At 40.2% G+C, this 17,457-nt stretch overlaps 1 protein-coding gene across 1 annotated transcript in view; it reads right to left on the bottom strand.

The window, feature by feature from the left end:
- Positions 1-17,457, bottom strand: part of LOC136862934 (neural cell adhesion molecule 2) — a 485,522-nt gene that overhangs the window by 78,250 nt on the left and 389,815 nt on the right. The window contains exon 10 of the mRNA XM_067139223.2: positions 7,561-7,863. Within this exon, the coding sequence (XP_066995324.2) occupies positions 7,561-7,863 (303 nt within the window). The remainder of the gene's footprint in view (positions 1-7,560; positions 7,864-17,457) is intronic.

Genomic DNA, 17,457 nt, shown 5'->3' with positions numbered 1-17,457 from the left:
TGGCGTAATTAAGGTACAGCCCCAGAATTTGGCTTGTGTGAAAATGGGAAATCACGGGAAAACATATTCAGGGCTGCCGACGGTGGGGTTCGAACCCACTATCTCCCGAATACTGGATTGTGGCCGCACTTAAGCGACTGCAGCCATCGAGCTCAGTAAGCTGTTTATTTGAATATATATTCATATCAGCAGTATTCAGCATTCCCAGCCGGTTAGTAATGTTTTGAAGTGAGTGTACATGAATGCCTCCTTGCTTCGCAATCCATACCCGCGCCTACAAAGTGCTTGCTAAGGAACGCCACCAAGCTCACTCCGTAGCGGTAAAGACTGACCAGACATGTAAAACGGGTAATATTCTTCATCACAGATTTTCACTAAAATGGCATATTCCAACGTAGTGACGTTATGAATATGTGTACTGTGTACTGCAGCGCGTCTGGAAAAGTACGTCTCAATTTCCGAGAAGATGGACCAAAACTAATTAACAGAAAGGTTCTCGTCGTCCACGAATTCAAAAGAACTTCTCAGATAAAACTTCGTCAAACAAACATCTGTACGAGGTTCTCTTGATTTCCTCTCCGAAGTCCGAGTCGTTGGCTGAACGGTCAGCGTACTGGACTTCGGTTCTGAGGATCCAGGGTTCGATTCCCGGCCGGGTCGGGGAATGTAACCTTAATTGGTTAATTCCAATGGCACGGGGGCTGGATGTACGTGTTGTCTTCATCATCATTTCATACTCATCACGACGCGCAGGTCGCCTATGGGGGTCAAATAGAAAGACCTGTACCTGGCGAGCCGAACCCGTCCTGGGATATCCCGACACTAAAAGCCATCCGACATTTCATTTCATTTCTTCCTCTCCAAACACACAGTATTTACCGGACATAACATTATCCGACTTTTAGCTACTGCAGAATTCTGAGAATGAAAACCCATGCAGTAACTTCAACGTACCGGGCTGACTAGTTCAGTTGAAAAAGCATCGACCTACCGAACTCAAGTTGGCGGGTTCGATCCCGTCTGAGTCCGGGATACTTTAAGGTGCCCACACACCTCATGTTGGTAGAATTACTGATAAGGAAATGAACTCGGACCAGATAAAATTCTGGCAATATTCCGGGGCATAAAATCAATAACATTATTATTATTATTATTATTATTATTATTATTATTATTATTATTATTATTATTATTATTATTATTATTATTAATTTTAACGTATCCAAAAGCTCTTGGATAACTTAATTGCAGCCTAAAACTTCTGCACAGTTTTAAACTACGACAAAATGTTATTAAGGTGGCATACACTAACATAACGAAGAGATGAAGTGCGTACTAAGTATTGCAGTCAATTTGCAAAATTTTATATTTACTTAGGGAAACGCTTTACGATTTCTGAACAATCCAATACATATCCAGCAAGGATAATTGTTCTCATACAAAACATGTATATCTTAGTTATTGTATATTCACCGTATTATATTTATAAAATGTACTAAAAAGCATTAAATTGTATGAAAACTACCCTTCGGAATTTTTCAGATTTGCTATTGCGATATATCAGAGTTTCTGAAGCTCATTGAGATAGTACTGTAGTACTGACCAGCGGAGTTTCACAAGATGTGTGTTATACAACATTTTTTCCAAATGAGCGACAGCACATATCAGGGTTAAAGTGCGCTTAGTTGTCCATTTTCAGTTTCATCCTTTACTGGATGCGGTAGGGGAGGTCACATGTATTCTACATAGCTCCCGCATGCGACAACTGCTGCTCGGGATTTGGGGACTTTCTGTCTCGTTAATAATCCACTACACCTTCACTGATCTCTTGAAATCACAGCGTTCTACCTTTTCTACACCGTTGCCACGTGGTATAATTTTCAGATGTGGTAAATCTGCTGAGCAACAATGCATTTCTGAAAATCTGTGGCCTGTGGAAACCGCAGATTATACATAGGACACAGTAGGACATAAAAACTGACACGACACGACATGATGCTAAAAACTGCACGTTCAATTGTGAGTCATGTGGAAATTAGAATGAAGAAGAAAAAAATTACGTAAAGGTATATCAAGAACTGACTTTCCTGGAAATATTATACTTAATTTTGTCGCTAATTTCAGGGGTTTCTCATCGAGTCGCACTGGTAAAACGGTCGTAGTATACATTGTACCTTAAAGAATTCTGAGATTAACCAATAGCAGAATTACTCTCTGCCTCAGAAATATTAACTACCTCAATCTGCACTGCTCTACACAACATGAGACTCCCCTTTTTAAGATTACTTTGATTACATCAACCTAACAAAAGTATATGATCTAACACTAGATTTTATTCTCCAGTAAGGCACATGCACACAAACAGGTCAGTCATAACTGTGTCACTCACGAGGAAATGCGCGGATAGGACAATAACCGTGCGATATTTGTTTTAGCATGTTAAGGGCTCCCCCGGCTTCTGCAGTTTCATACTTTTAGTAATGCATTCCTTTATTTGCAAGAATATCTTAAATACATTATTTCTAACGAAGTTAGGTGATACAGGAAATATTAGACTAGGAAATGAAGTCTTAAAGAAAATGTCACTTGGGTAGTAGAATTACTATTGATGCCAGAAGTAAGGAAGACATAAAATGCAGACTAGCACATGCTCACTTCGAAGTTGATATAGGAATTAGAAAAACGTTTTGAAGACTTTCGTCTGGAGAATGGCACTATATGGAAGTGACACGTACACGGTAACAACTGGCTCAGAAATAGAGAGAAAAGAAGCTTTTGAAATGTGGTGTTACAGAAGCATGTTGCGAGTGAGATGAGTAGATCGAATCTCGAGTGAAGTGTTAGTGAATCGAATTGGTGAGAGGAAAGCGATTTGGTGGACTTTGACCGGAAGAAGAGATAGAATAATAAGACACATCTTAAGACATCTAGGACATGTGCAGTTCGTTTTTGAGGGAAGTGTAGGTGCTAAGAACGGAGAGGGTGGATCATGCTATAAATATGACTAACAGATTAGAGTAGATGTATGATGTATTATTTATGTAGAAATAAAACGGTTAGCACAGGTTAGAGTGGTATCGACAGCTGCATTAAACCAGTCTATGGACTCATGACCCAAACAACAACTCACGTGACATGATCATTATTAATCAAAGTGAAAAATATAGATTTAATGTAGGGCCTACATCATTTGCACTCGGAGCCAACTAATGTACATTCAAATAAAACTAATTTCTACATTTTCTGACTTGACTACGCATGTCATTCAGTGGCAACCGACCCCCTGCCCTCTTCCTAAGTATTTGTTTCCCACTTCATCATGTATCGAGATCTGTTATTGGGTGGTGCATTGTATTATCAAGAATACCGACTCATGGTTGTTTTGTTTCAACGATTGACCTTGAAATAAAACTATTTCAAGGTAAATATACAGTACACCTGAATTGTTATGCCTGGACTTGATAGGCAGTAAAAAAAAGAAATGAAAAATCGTATGGCTTTTAGTGCCGGGATATCCCAGGACGGGTTCGGCTCGCCAGGTACAGGTATTTCTATTTGACTCCCGTAGGCGACCTGCGCGTTGTGATGAGTATGAAATGATGATGAAGACAACACATACATCCAGCCACCGTGCCATTGGAATTAACCAATTAAGGTTACATCCCCCGACCCGGCCTGGAATCGAACCCGGGACGCTCTGAACCGAAGGCCAGTACGCTGACCGTTCAGCCAACGAGTCGGACTTGATAGGCAGTAACTTACCAGTTTTGTAGTTCATTCACAGTATCCATTTGCAACGTAAACTAAATATTCGTCCGTATGCTTACTGTTAACCATGCTCACTGCTCTGCCTGATCACGCATTCTATCCCCACTCGCGATCAAAGCAAGTATTTACGCAATTGACAAGAGTGTCAGCTCACCGGCTAAAGTGTTGGTAATTTTTCACTGCCTCATCCTGTAGATTCCAATATCTCAAACTGGGATGTAGCATTTGTGGACTTCTTAGTGGGAGTTCTCTAACTCACAGCACAAAAACATGAGAAAGGGCCTGGAAAATATGGAATTTAAACCCTTGTAACCGTCCAGGCTTCTCCAGCCCTACTAATGTAATATAATATCATTTTACGCGATATCATTTGATATCAAGTTTATCCGCCATCGGCAATTTTTCGTAATAACATATTTATTCTACGTCAAGCATTTGTAAATAAGGTTTTTGCAAACATATTGTATATATTATAACATCGTTTTATTATTTAAATTATTATATTATGTATGATAGCAATTCATTATGTTGTAAATACGGTCAATATGTTGAGACATAGTTGTTTTCATTTCATCTCATATTTGTGTATACGGAATGTTATTCTTAATGTTGGGATTTTGCGTGACTCATGGGTTTGGCGAAGGCAGTAAACAGCGACCCGCGCGCGAGGCTTGTATACCTGCAGAGTACATCATCGCCACGCCTACTGGACTCGACAAGAAAGAAGAGAAGGGGAGATGATAATGCGATCTACGTATCAGATGTTTCGTTATATTGAGATCTGAGATTAAGCTGTTACCTAGAGTGGGGGAGCCCGGTGATGTTATCAAGTGAGGAGCGAGATACTTACGGATACTCCATCACTACTACTTCTACTGTGAACATCTACTTTGAACGACGTTATTTGATTTTTGAAACAGTGTGTGCTCGCTTCGCAACATAGTTATTTCTGTACAATGTGTTGTCGCTTCGATACAGTACTTTAATGTTATCGGATCTACGTGAAACGAAACAAGCTTACGGCTTGTATTATATTCAGTAAATCTTCTGGACGAAGAACTATGTTTAGTTCAAGTCTACGGAATTTGGTACAAGCCTGCACCGTATAAATAGTATAGCTCAGTTGGATTGAGATTTCTACTAATATGGAAAAATTCATATCTTTGAATTTTCTCCTCATACGATCAACGCTGATCAGTTATTACAAGTATAGGGCCAATGTCTAACTTAAAGACTAGGCATTTGGGGAGTGTTAGTCCAGATAGCCCATACTACATCAGAGAAGGAAGGAAGGATGCCCATGGAGCAAATTCTACATCGAGAAGAAGGAAACGAGTAACCACGGAAACCAGATGACTTCAACGGAAGCTGCAATTGGTGAGCTTCAATTAGATAAAGCAAGCAATTAGTAAATTCAGTAAAGTAAATTCTAAATTCCTCCACGCTTTAAGGAAACTTTTCCGATTCATCTCATTTTTTTTTGTATAATAAATTCATTTGTATTTTATATTGCGTTAATTTTCTTTCTTAAGTGATACTTAATGGTTAATTATTTAAAACCCTACCCCTGTGATTTAAGTATAAGTCTCTATGCTAAGAAATATAAATTTTTGTTTACAGTTTTGTTTAAAACTGTAACCCTGGCACCCAAACAGCACATAGAGAAATGGGAAACCATGGAATGTTAATTGTTTCTATTTGCGTGGCAATTTGCGGGCAAGCCACAAATAGTTTATTTGATATTCATCTGTCCCAAGATAATAACTTTCATCTCCCCAAGTGCTTTGATGAGAGGGAACAGTTACACCCTCATGAAAATGCAGTTTTAGGTGTTTTTGGATGAGTAATTCTTGTTGAAAAATATAAACTATTGTTTTATTGGGTGCTTTTTCAACGATAGTGAATAAATACAAATGAAGGTCCTCACAAATCCACATAAAATCTATATAAATATTGTCTCTAAAATCTTAAGGTAAGGAAACATAATAGTATAGTTTTCCCTTGGAATAATATAATAATATATAATATAATAATCATAAATAATATATAAATAATAAATAATAAATAAATAATAAATTAATAAGTAATATAATAATAAAAGAGAAACTGAAAGGTTTATGTATTTAGTACAAAATTTAAAATCTTACTTCTTCTTCTTCATCTTCTACTTTTTCTACCGCTTTTCCCACATCTGTGGGGTTGCGGGTACGAACTGTGTCGCACATGTGGATTTATCCCTGTTTTACAGCCGTATGCCCTTCCTGACGCCAACACTGTATGGAGGGATGTACAGTAATCATTATTGCGTGCTTCTGTGATGGTTGTTAGTGTAGAGGGTTGTCTGAATATTAAGATGAAAGTGTTGGGACGAACACAAACACCCAGTCGCAGAGACGGAAGAATTAATGGGACGCAATCAAAATCCCCGACTCGGCCGGAAATCGAACCCGGAACACTCTGAACTGACGGCCTCATGCTGACCATTCATCCAGTGAGTCGGACAAAATTTAAAATCTTATTTATCATTTATAATTCTCACTCCAAAATAAAGTGTTCCTAGGTACAGTCGACCTTTTGTGAAAATGTTCGCTACATTTTCGAGTTTCAAGTTATTTCTTGTTATTTCTTGGGTATGGACATCCACGATAGCGTTGTAATTCATGTTTACTTGTCATGGTACTGCTCAGTTAATTTTGTAATTTTCTCCGGGCGGTAAAAGGTCGTTATGTCCATGTAAAAAACAGGGAAAGTTAAAGTGACCTTTATCAACGTAACTACCTCTGGATATCCCACTTGTGATCGAGAAAAAAGTAAAATCAAGTATTTCCTAAGTGGTTCCTCTGCCCCGCCGTTTGTAAATCACGGAACAAACATAGACTACCTTTGTATTGCACTGGTTAAGTACCATGATGAAAAATTAAGATTTTCCACTTTTTTCTCTTCTTCTGCTATTATTTCTTTTTTAACTTTATTCTTCCTATTTGTGAGGGTGCTGAACACCCACACAAAAAATTGGGGGCTGCTTGAGCACCATACCACCCCCCGGACTCGGCGCCTCTGTGTGCAAGTCTTGCTGGCTTAGGTATACAATGTTTGCTCATTGTTATGAACTTTTTCCTAACTATATCCTGTCTATCAAAAAAAGTAAAGGGTGGAATTTCTCCCCACACTTAAGCATAATCAAATCATTTAAAGGACACGTTTGCACACCTCTAATGAATCAGTTATATTTTAAGGCATAGCAATATCATGGTCAGCATCACTACATACTTAATACTTGTGAAGTCTGGATGTTGATCTGAATTGTTGTGATATCAGCACTGGCAAGTTAAAGTGATCTCTCCTGAATAAATATTGAATAATAATTTAATTCGTGTTGCTATTTCTAGCCTTCTACAGCCCTTGAAAGGAGACCATACGACGAGTGTGGGCGGAATCTGTCGTGTAGGGAAAACTGCGTGTTATTACAGTGGAGTATAGTGTTGTGTGTGAATTGCAGGGATGGCGGGGAAAGCTTCAAAATGCAGTACCCGAGCGAGGGAAATTAACCATTTAAGGTTAAAGACTCCGACGTGGCCGGATATCGAACCCGGCGCCATCTGAACCAAAGGCGACTACACTGACCATTCACCAAGGAGCCGGGCGATTTTTCTGGTGATCACTAGGTAGCTGCTCTCACGCACTACTTAAACATAGTAGCCTATACCCCAAGTGAAATCATTGCTAAAACTGGGAAACTAATAGGCCTAATCGTAGTATTTTAGGTGCAATTCCAATTATCAGGTTACTCACCTGTAAATTTTGCGACGCCTTTGAAGGTGACAGGTTCGATGACATAAGGCTCACTCCGGCCCTTGGCGTTCACTGCATAGAGGTTCACCTGGTAGCTGGTGCCTGCCTCCAAGCCGTACAGGTCAAACACCGGAGGAGCTCGAGCAACTGTCACGTTGTACCTGGGGCGACGTCCAGGAAGCTCAAGAACCTCCATGAGGAAACTCTGCGGCAGACCACCGTCAAAGCTCTCGAGACATTCTACATGAAGCGAGTCTGACGTTTGGTTCACCACTGAGCAGTTCGCCAAGGGGAACGGTCGACCTAGAACCAAGAAAGATGGCATGTTAACAACAAAGGGTTGTGATCTATGAATTGACCATTCACAACGATTAATTCTGTTTGGGTTAAACTTCTCTACTTAAATATTTTATTTTTTGCTGGTGGTTTAAAGTCGCACTACACACCGAAGGTTTTCGGTGACGCGAGGACGCGGCCAGTATTTGCATGGTGTGAAAATGGGAAGCCATGAAAAACCGTCGTCAGGGCTGCTCACAGTGGGGTTCGAACACACAATCTCCCGAATGAAAGCTCAGAGCCATGCACCCCCAACCGCACGGCAAACTCGACCGGTACAAAGTTAACACCCGGTCCTACTTAGTGCTGTGGTTACGGGTAGTGCAAGCCTTCGCCTTCCGATCCTTCATGGACCTTTTGAGGCCTGTTCGGAGGCGACTTTGCTGGTTTTATTTTCCTATCATAAATCTACTTCATGTCGATAGTAACGCAACAAATGCCAGTTCACCTCCTGGATGTTCTCCGAGGACACTCTGACCGGTCAAATTGCTGAAGAAATTCGTCATTCCATTGATCCGAGCCATGATGGAAAGGCCGAGCTTACGTAAAACTTCAGTGAGATTTTAGCCTAGTGATTTAGAGACCAGCCTTTGGTTAGGTAATAATAACCACCTGACTACAATAGGAGCCAAAACTTCAAATATTTTCCAGATGCCTGATCTTATGGCATATTATCTGTTAGTGTCCTGACACGGGACCGCTTGCTATGCCACTCATCTATTGCCCATGCTTCTTGAACTGTGAGGGGAGTTCAGAAACTAACATCACGGAGCACATATACGTACTAGAATCTTTTAAAGTGCTCAAGAATGCCACCAAAAATGACTAGAATGAGAGACTAGTCAACAGCAGTAGTTTCAGTTAAACTCACTTTAATATTCACTGTGACTTTGATTCACCAATTGGTGAGCTGAGAAGAGATTATCGGAACCCACGGTGCAATCAGAGCTCTGAATTTTTTGTAAGCCCTGTATCTGTTCCCTTCCACTTCTCGACAATTGGGATGAGAAAAGGGCATGAGTGACAGCCTCCGTGGCTCAGACGGCAGCGCATCGGCCTCTCACCGCTGGATACCGTGGTTCAAATCCCGGTCACTCCATGTGAGATTTGTGATGGACAAAGCCGAGGCGGGACAGGTATTTCTCCGGGTGTTCAGGTTTTCCCTGCCATCTTTCATTCCAGCAAATTCTTCGTTATCATTTCATAGCATCTATCAGTCATTAATAAATCACTTTGGGAGTGGTGACCTCATCGTACCAACAGCCTATATATGGTTCATTCATTCCATCCCTGACCCGGTCAATGACTGAAAAACAGGTTGAAAATTTTCAAGGGCATGAGTGAAGCTGGAAATGTTCACTGGGAAAAGGAAGGAAATCTCATTGAAAGTAAATGGAAGAAAAGTTATAATAGGCCTTGTTCAGAATTAAGAAAGGGAGCTTGATAGATAAGAGGCCACTGACTTCTCACCAAGGCGGCGACGGTTCGACTCGCGAGAAATGCACGAGGGACTTTTGAAATTAATATTCACGTCCGCGTGATTGCTATTCTACCCTGGCTGTGATCACGATATTAACAGTTATACTGTACATCTACAAGCATAAGTATAATTAGAAATTATTACACTACCGGGTGCAGTGAGAAAAATTAACACAAATTACATGTAGGAAAGGAATACATACCTAACTTTGCCAGTATAAATAACGCATCTTATCTTATCTTATCTTATCTTATCTTATCTTATCTTATCTTATCTTATCTTATCTTATCTTATCTTATCTTATCTTATCTTATCTTATCTTATCTTATCTTTCTTTTTCAGTTATCAATGTTATGTGGTTTGTAATCATAAATGGCAAAAGTGTGGCCATTGCCTAGACTCGTACTGTACCTCACGGTATTCTGTTTCTATGGGGAAAATTCTAAATTCCCATGGAGGAAATTAGATATTTTTCACCAATAGAGCATGTCAAAAATGTGGAGATTTATCTCCCGTATGCAGTTATCAGACTGTTCCTCTTATAAGGGCTTCTGATAAGTTCACCTGCATACACCCCAGCGGCAGTGGGTAGGGTCTGACACATCCCACTCTGATGAGTATTAGTGTCAGACCTAAGACGAAACGCTGGTTAATAGAGCAAACGCCCGAAAAGCCTTACATCTGATATGTTTTTGACATTCTATTTCTATGTTTGAAAGGTAAAGGGATGTCTTTAATATTGCCATAATTCATTACATAAAAGAGAGGTATATTACTGCAAGTGGTCAGGCAAAGTGAAACATAAGACCACGTCCTCGCATTAATTCAGGTGGTGAAGCTCGTTTCCTTGCTCACTTCCGAGGATGGGGAACAGCCTGTACAGTCCCTCAAAAACGAATAGGGGCATGGTATTGACTGTTATGATGATCTAATTAAACAGTTTGGCCATTTGTCCTTGACAAAAGGCAAGTTATCGCAATTATTATATTTATCTATAAATTACATAGCACGTTACTGGTAGCTCTAGCTTGCAATTTCTGTTCCACTTGTCTGTCCTAAATCCATCTGCACGCTCAAGAACAAGAACCTTGCAAAGTAGTAATATATTATCATTTTAATTTTTTTTTTTTGAATTTGCTCTTCGCCTCACCGATACCGATAGGTCTTATGCTGAAGATGGGGCACGAAAAGGCTAGGAGTGGAAAGGTAGCGGCCATGGCCTTAATTTAGGTACATGTCCAGCATTTGCCTGCTATGAAAATGGGAGACCACGGAAAATCATCTTCAGGGCTGCCGACAGTGGAGTTAGAACCCAGTAACTCCCGGATGCAAACTAATTGCTGCGCACCCCTAACCGCACAGCCAACTCGCCCGGTACAAATTAGTAATTCACCAGTATTAAAATCAATGAATTTATTTATCATATCTATGAATACAATCTAGATTTATTTGCAACTATATATTTTCACATAGTAATAAAATGTAAAGAAATAAATACATTGTTTTCTATTGAAGATCAAAATCCCACTCTGTAGTTTCTTATTTTAAACTCATATTTTTATTTCACGTCCTTGTTTATATTGGCATCATCATCATCACCATCACCATCGATAACAACACTGTCATCATCATTTATAATCAAAGTAATAATGCAGGTTTACGATTGGTAGTAAATAACTTGTTAAATTATGTACATATATAACTAAATAATTCTAATACAGTTTTTGATCGAAAAATGTGTATTATTAGGTTATATCTGACTTTATTTTACAAGGATTTTCACTAAAGTTTATATAATTTTAAGTTGTTCTTTTTTCTTTCAATTTAATACTATTTATATGTGTTTCACATCATTAGGTTTGAACCAGTCGTAAGTACAACAAATAAATAAATAAATAAATAAATAAATAAGTTCCACGTTGGTGCAATTTTATCAAGAACCATTGATCTTAAATGACTTAATGTTGTTGTGGGTATCTACATGTTTGCTATCTACTTGGGGTTAATTATATTTTAATTTTGATTATATATAACGTTTTGGCAAGATGATAATTTTTATAGCAAGAAGAAATTTTTAATAATAATTAAAATTATGTCTTATAAAATATCAGCCACATACTAGGCCCCATTACAACATTAAATCTTTCAGAAGTCCTGGAATCGAACCCTTTCCTTCAGAGACTAAAACCAATAGTGCACGAGAGATACGCAGGGAGCTACTAGCAAAAGCCAAGATGTCACTGAAATAAACTTAAATGTAAAAGGGCTTTAATGTAAATATTAACACGATGAATATCGACATTTAATCACAGATGCAATGACGAATGACCATCACGTGGGAAGCCTGGGTTTCTATGTTGGAAATGATGATTCAAGAGATTACATAGTTAATAAATTAAGTGAACCATTTATACGAATTTGAATGATGAACTCATAGTTTTAGTTCATTTCCCTTTTCCTATGAATCATCTAACTCGTCATCATCATCTTCAACATCATTATCCTTGTAGAATATTGGTTTCTACATGAATCATCTGCATGCGTTTGGGCCACGGCTGTTACTCCAGCCACATACATCGAATCAATGTGTTGAACTCTCCCATGTGTGACTGTGATCCCTCATGTATTACAAATCTGAACCACATCACAATATTGGCCTGTAAACATCATCAAGATGCACAAAACAGATTGCATAAAAGGCTATATGGACTTCGAATAACACCCCACCCAGCGCCCCTGCTAATTTAACAGTGCTACTATCCCTTTTTAACAGTGATGTGTATTTAACTGTAGTGCAAATATCTTCGTGAAACCAATTTCACCGTATGAATGTTAATTTAATATATCTCCTGTTTTATCCTTTTTTTTGTATGCTTCTAACTGGTTGGTTGGTTTATCACAGGTTTCTCTTATTTATCCTACTTATTAACCTTTTCATGTATATGTGTAGGAAGGCTGCATAATCAAAACCGAAATTTAAGAGAGAAGAAAATCTTGGACTCAGCAAACACTTCCTTCCACTGAACTCCATCTTGAGCTTTGATCCTCGACCTCGTGACCCCCACCAGTTGAAGATCCTTCTCCAAATCATAAAGCCATCACTTTCTTAGTCTGCACCTATCTGATATTCCCAGTAGCAATTTCCAAATGGTATCCATTAACTCGCCTGGGTTGGTTTTCCTTCAAGCCAGTCCAGCGTTTCTTTCTTTGCGCGTTCTCATCAAGGATTTTTTAAAGGTAATAGCCTTTCTCTCTATACCCAAACTGGCTTCTTCATACAGATGAGATAAGTGGTTTAGAATCTCATGATCGAAATTTTCTCGAAAAGTTGTCCGTGGATGCTTATAACAGCTCGAAGTAATACTGGGAGAGATCACAATATGAAGATAAAGTTGGAATTCGAGAGGACAAACTGGGGCAAATATTCATTTATAGGAAGGGGAGTTAGGGATTGGAATAACTTACCAAGGGAGATGTTCAATAAATTTCCAATTTCTTTGAAATCATTTCGGAAAAGGCTAGGAAAGCAACAGATAGGGAATCTGCCACCTGGGCGACTGCCCTAAATGCAGATCAGTATTGATTTATTGATGATTGGGAGAGTACCCAACATACACACCGCAGCCGCTTCCTGCGCAATCGTACTTTCAGTCGAAGCACACGCACGTACAGACATAATGTAATTCCTTCACTTGGATTAAGGTCATGTTGGAGCTAAGTACGATTTCCTAAATCACTTCCAGGTAGGCACAATATTTCAGCTAATGAAGCATTCATACAGTACGTATGAGGGACTTATACTTAAATGAATACATACTGTACATACATATTCATTATATCTAGTATGCCTTTCAGCATTCAGTCTGCAATTTTCTGTGAATCGAGCGCTTCCACAATCCTCCATTGCAACCAGCTTTGTGAATTGGTTTCCGTAGTGTAGGGGTAGCGTGTTTAACTCTTACTCGGACACCCCGGGTTTGATTACCGACCAGATCAGTGATTTTTACTTCAATCTGACGTCTGGTTCGAGATCCACTCAGCCTATGCGATTAAAACTGAGGACATGTATGACGGTGATCTAGCGGCCCAGAGGACTCGTCGTGCCGACCACACGATACCTCATAATATTCGAGCCTTCTGGATGAGCAGCGGTCGCTCGGTAAGCCAAGGCCCATTGAGGGAGATGCATCATGTTTTTTGGACCAGGTTTAGTCTCACGTTTCTTACCTTTCGGAAGAGAGTGGGTTCGAACCCCACACTCAGCTGTACCTTTATTAAGGACTCGGACAATTCCACTCCACTCCTAGTCCTTTCCTATCCCGCCGTCGCCATCTCTGTCTATGCGGCGTGAAGGGAATGGGAAAACAGTTCATAGAGAACGTGATTATTCAACCAAGGCTCAGTTCGAGTTTACAACTCGTATCACTCCAGTACTTCAATACTATGATACAGATACAGACAGTCTATGCACAAAGATTGCCTCAGACTGAATAAATTACGTGATAAGCAATATGTTAATTTCACGTCCTCCTTTCGGGGATATAGAGCGGATTATTCTTTGTTGAAGGAAGACAGGCTGAAAAATGTAACCATGAAACAGACTAATATCGATTTAGGTGGAAGTTTGGAAACAGAGTGCGAGAAGCAGGTAACGGAGAGCTGTAAACATGCAGGATGAGAGGGGCATGCTCTGCCCTTTCACGTGGCGAACCGAGCGTTGCTTTGAAGTTTATCGCCTGCGGACAAAGGCCGCGGGCACCAAGTCGTGCAGCCATGCATGAGTCCACTCCTTTTTAGAGCCAGGCTTCAACATACGGAAAAGCTTATGTTATCGTCCTCTCAGTTGCTCTCTTTTACTTATATCGCTTGCTTCAAGTTCAAATTTGAAACGTACCATTTACACATCAAAGTTGAATTCCTTTGCTGCAGACCTACTGAAATTCCTTTCCATCATGAGACGTGTTAAAGATTAAATGGTGAAACTTTATGGTCATATTGATTGTGCTTCATCGTTGTCCTTCGTATCTGAAGGGTAGAAATTAGTAACGAAAATAGGATGAAATGTAATCTTCAACATTACGCTGCATGACGAATGAGCGGTGTTAGTTAAAAACGTTCTATTTTCCGTGATTTATTCTGCTCCCACATCTGTTGCCACGAATTCACCTAATATAACGTCTCGTAGGTCACAGTCCCTCCTCCATGATTTCCCCAGAGAACCTAACGTCTCCCGTTTTCAACCTCATACCTTTACATTTCTACATTGTCCGGCTCCATGGTTAAAGGGTTAGCGTTTCTGGCCTTTGGTCACAGGGGGCCCGGGTTCGATTCCTGGCAGGGTCGGGAATTTTAACCAATATTGGTTAATTTCGCTAGGACGAGGCTGGTTGTATATGTCGTCTTCATCATCATTTCATCCTCATCACAACGCGTAGGTCGCCTACGGGAGTCAAATCAAAAGACCTGCATCTGGCGAGCCGAACTTGTCCTCGGACACTCCCGGCACTAAAAGCCATACGCCATATATATACATTTCTACATTTCAACCTAGCTCCTTTTCATCAATTTTTTCAGTTCAGTACTACTTTCTTACTACTTTCATCGTATATTACCCCCCAGTAATGAGTACGATACCCCAAGTCCACACAGTGATCGCTCTCGTACAGCAAAGTCAACCTGAAAATAGAGGAACAAGAGGATGAAATCATTTTTATAAATACTACTACTGTAACTGCGAGCTCGATAGCTACAGTCACTTAAGTGCGGCCAGTATCCAGTATTCAGGAGATAATGGATTCGAACCCCACTGTCGGCAGCCCTGAATATGGTTTTCCGCGATTTCCCATTTTCACACTAGGAAAATGCTGGGGCTGTACCTTAATTAAGGCCACGGCCGCTTCCTTCCAGCTCCTAGGTCTTTCCTGTCCCATCGTCGCCAGAGGACCTATCTATGTTTGTGCGACGTAAAAGCAAATTATAACATGTCCATTAATTATGTTATCCTATTCGCATGTTTTTGGCTGAAATCATTATTACAAAGAACAAGAGACGACATGAGTAGACCAGTATAACACAGACATAACAGAAAAAAAAGTCTAACCGGGCGAGTTGGCGTGCGGTTAAGGGCACATAGTTGTGAGCTCTCATTCGGGAGATAGTGGGTTTAAACCCTACTGTCGGCAATCCTGAGGATAGTTTCCCATGGTTCCCCATTTGCACACCAGGGAAATGCTGGGGTTGTACCTTAAATAAGCCACGACTCCTTCCTTCCCACGTCTTGGCCTTTCCTGTACCCTCGTCGCCATAAGACCTATCTGTGTCGGTGGGACGTAAAATAAATTGTAAAGAAAAGTCTAAAACACAAATACAACTGCTGATGTGCCACTCTTGACTAAGTATCTTCATATGTCTCTCCTCATGGTATGCCATAACGTGACCGTTATTGGACCTCACACCAGGAATAACACACACGTAGCCTTTGAGAAATGTTCTCATTGCTGAATACTTTCTAGGATAGGAGAAATCTCATCTGGCCCGTACGCTAGAAATTGTACACATTTTTAAATAAAATGGAATTGGCTATATGATGATACATAGAAAACTTTATGAATGTCAAAATTCATTGGACCGGGCGAGTTGGTCGTGCGGTTAGAGGCGAGCGGCTGCGAGCTTGCATCCGGGAGATAGTGGGTTCGAATCCCACTGTCGGCAGCCCTGAAGATTGTTTTCCGTGGTTTCCCATTCTCACACCAGTTAAATGCTGGAGCTGTACCTTAATTAAGGCCGCGGCCACTTCCTTCCCACTCCTAGCCCTTTCCTATCCCATCGTCGCCATAAGACCTATCTGTGTCGGTGCGACGTATAGACAGCAGCAAAAAAAAATCATTGGATGAGAATGATGGGGACTCGTAGCCGTAACTGCTCGAGTAAGGAACTCATACTGTCTACTTTAACAGATATATGCATTGTAGTTCCAAGCAAAATTATTTTGACCGAGCTCGATTGCTGCAGTTGCTTAAGTGCGGCCAGTATCCAGTAATTGGGAGATAGTGGGTTCGAGCCCCACTGTCGGCAGCCCTGAAGAGGGTTTTTTGTGTTTTCCCATTTTCACACCAGGCAAATGCCTTAATTGCCTTAATTAAGGCCACGGCCGCTTCCTTCCACTTTCTAGGTTTTTCCTATCCTATCGTCGCCGCAAGACCTATCTGCGTCGGTGCGACGTAAATAAATAGCAAAAAAATATATATTTTGGGGTGTATATGGATATTGTATAAGGAAAATAATGTATAGGAACATCATTGTCGGATATGCGGTATTGTTTCCGCAGCGGCGATATAATTTAAATTGAGTAAGTTATACTATTTACAGAAGTCTTAATACAGTAAGCTTAAGTGTTGGCTAGTTGGAGTTCTGGACAATAGGACTGCTTAACCCTGCATTAGACTGTAAACTACAATAAATATCTTCATGTAGATGAATTTATAAAACAAAAAACTGTATTTCCTTAGTTATCTTTAGCAGTAAAGGAAGACGTTCTCCTTAGAGATAGCATGAAGACATATCGCTCATTCAAGATGTACTACAAGTACAACGAATGCTGTATGTGCCACCAAGTATTTACTTTGATGTTAAGGTTTAAATAATTCCAGCCATCATACTCACTGACCTAGTAAATGTAGAGGTCTAAAATAGAATGTACAAGCATTGCATGTAACCCTAAAGGGAGGGAAGAAACTCATATTTCTCCCTCTAGTATAGAAGAGAAGAGTACTACTGTTATCAGCAAGGCATTTCCCTACCCTCGTCCGGATAACACGACTTACGAAGGCGATAAACTGGCTGGCTCTCGGCAGTTCTGTTAAACACTTTGCTCTTGACGCCACTGCGAAATTCACGAGGTTAAACCATCAAATACCATGAGCATCCGATTATACTGTTACTGTTTCCATTTTGCTTGCTCGAGGTAACACTGGCCAGTCCCCTTATCTCCAGCAGGTCAGGCTATTCCGTTTAATGGAATGAAGGAGACATGAATCGCCCAGTGAAGGAAAAAGTCTCAGCGGTACAATAAGAAAGAATTA

Source organism: Anabrus simplex, chromosome 2 (assembly GCF_040414725.1).
Source record: "Anabrus simplex isolate iqAnaSimp1 chromosome 2, ASM4041472v1, whole genome shotgun sequence".
Taxonomy (NCBI): domain Eukaryota; kingdom Metazoa; phylum Arthropoda; class Insecta; order Orthoptera; family Tettigoniidae; genus Anabrus; species Anabrus simplex.
This window is presented reverse-complemented; position numbering and strand designations above follow the sequence as displayed.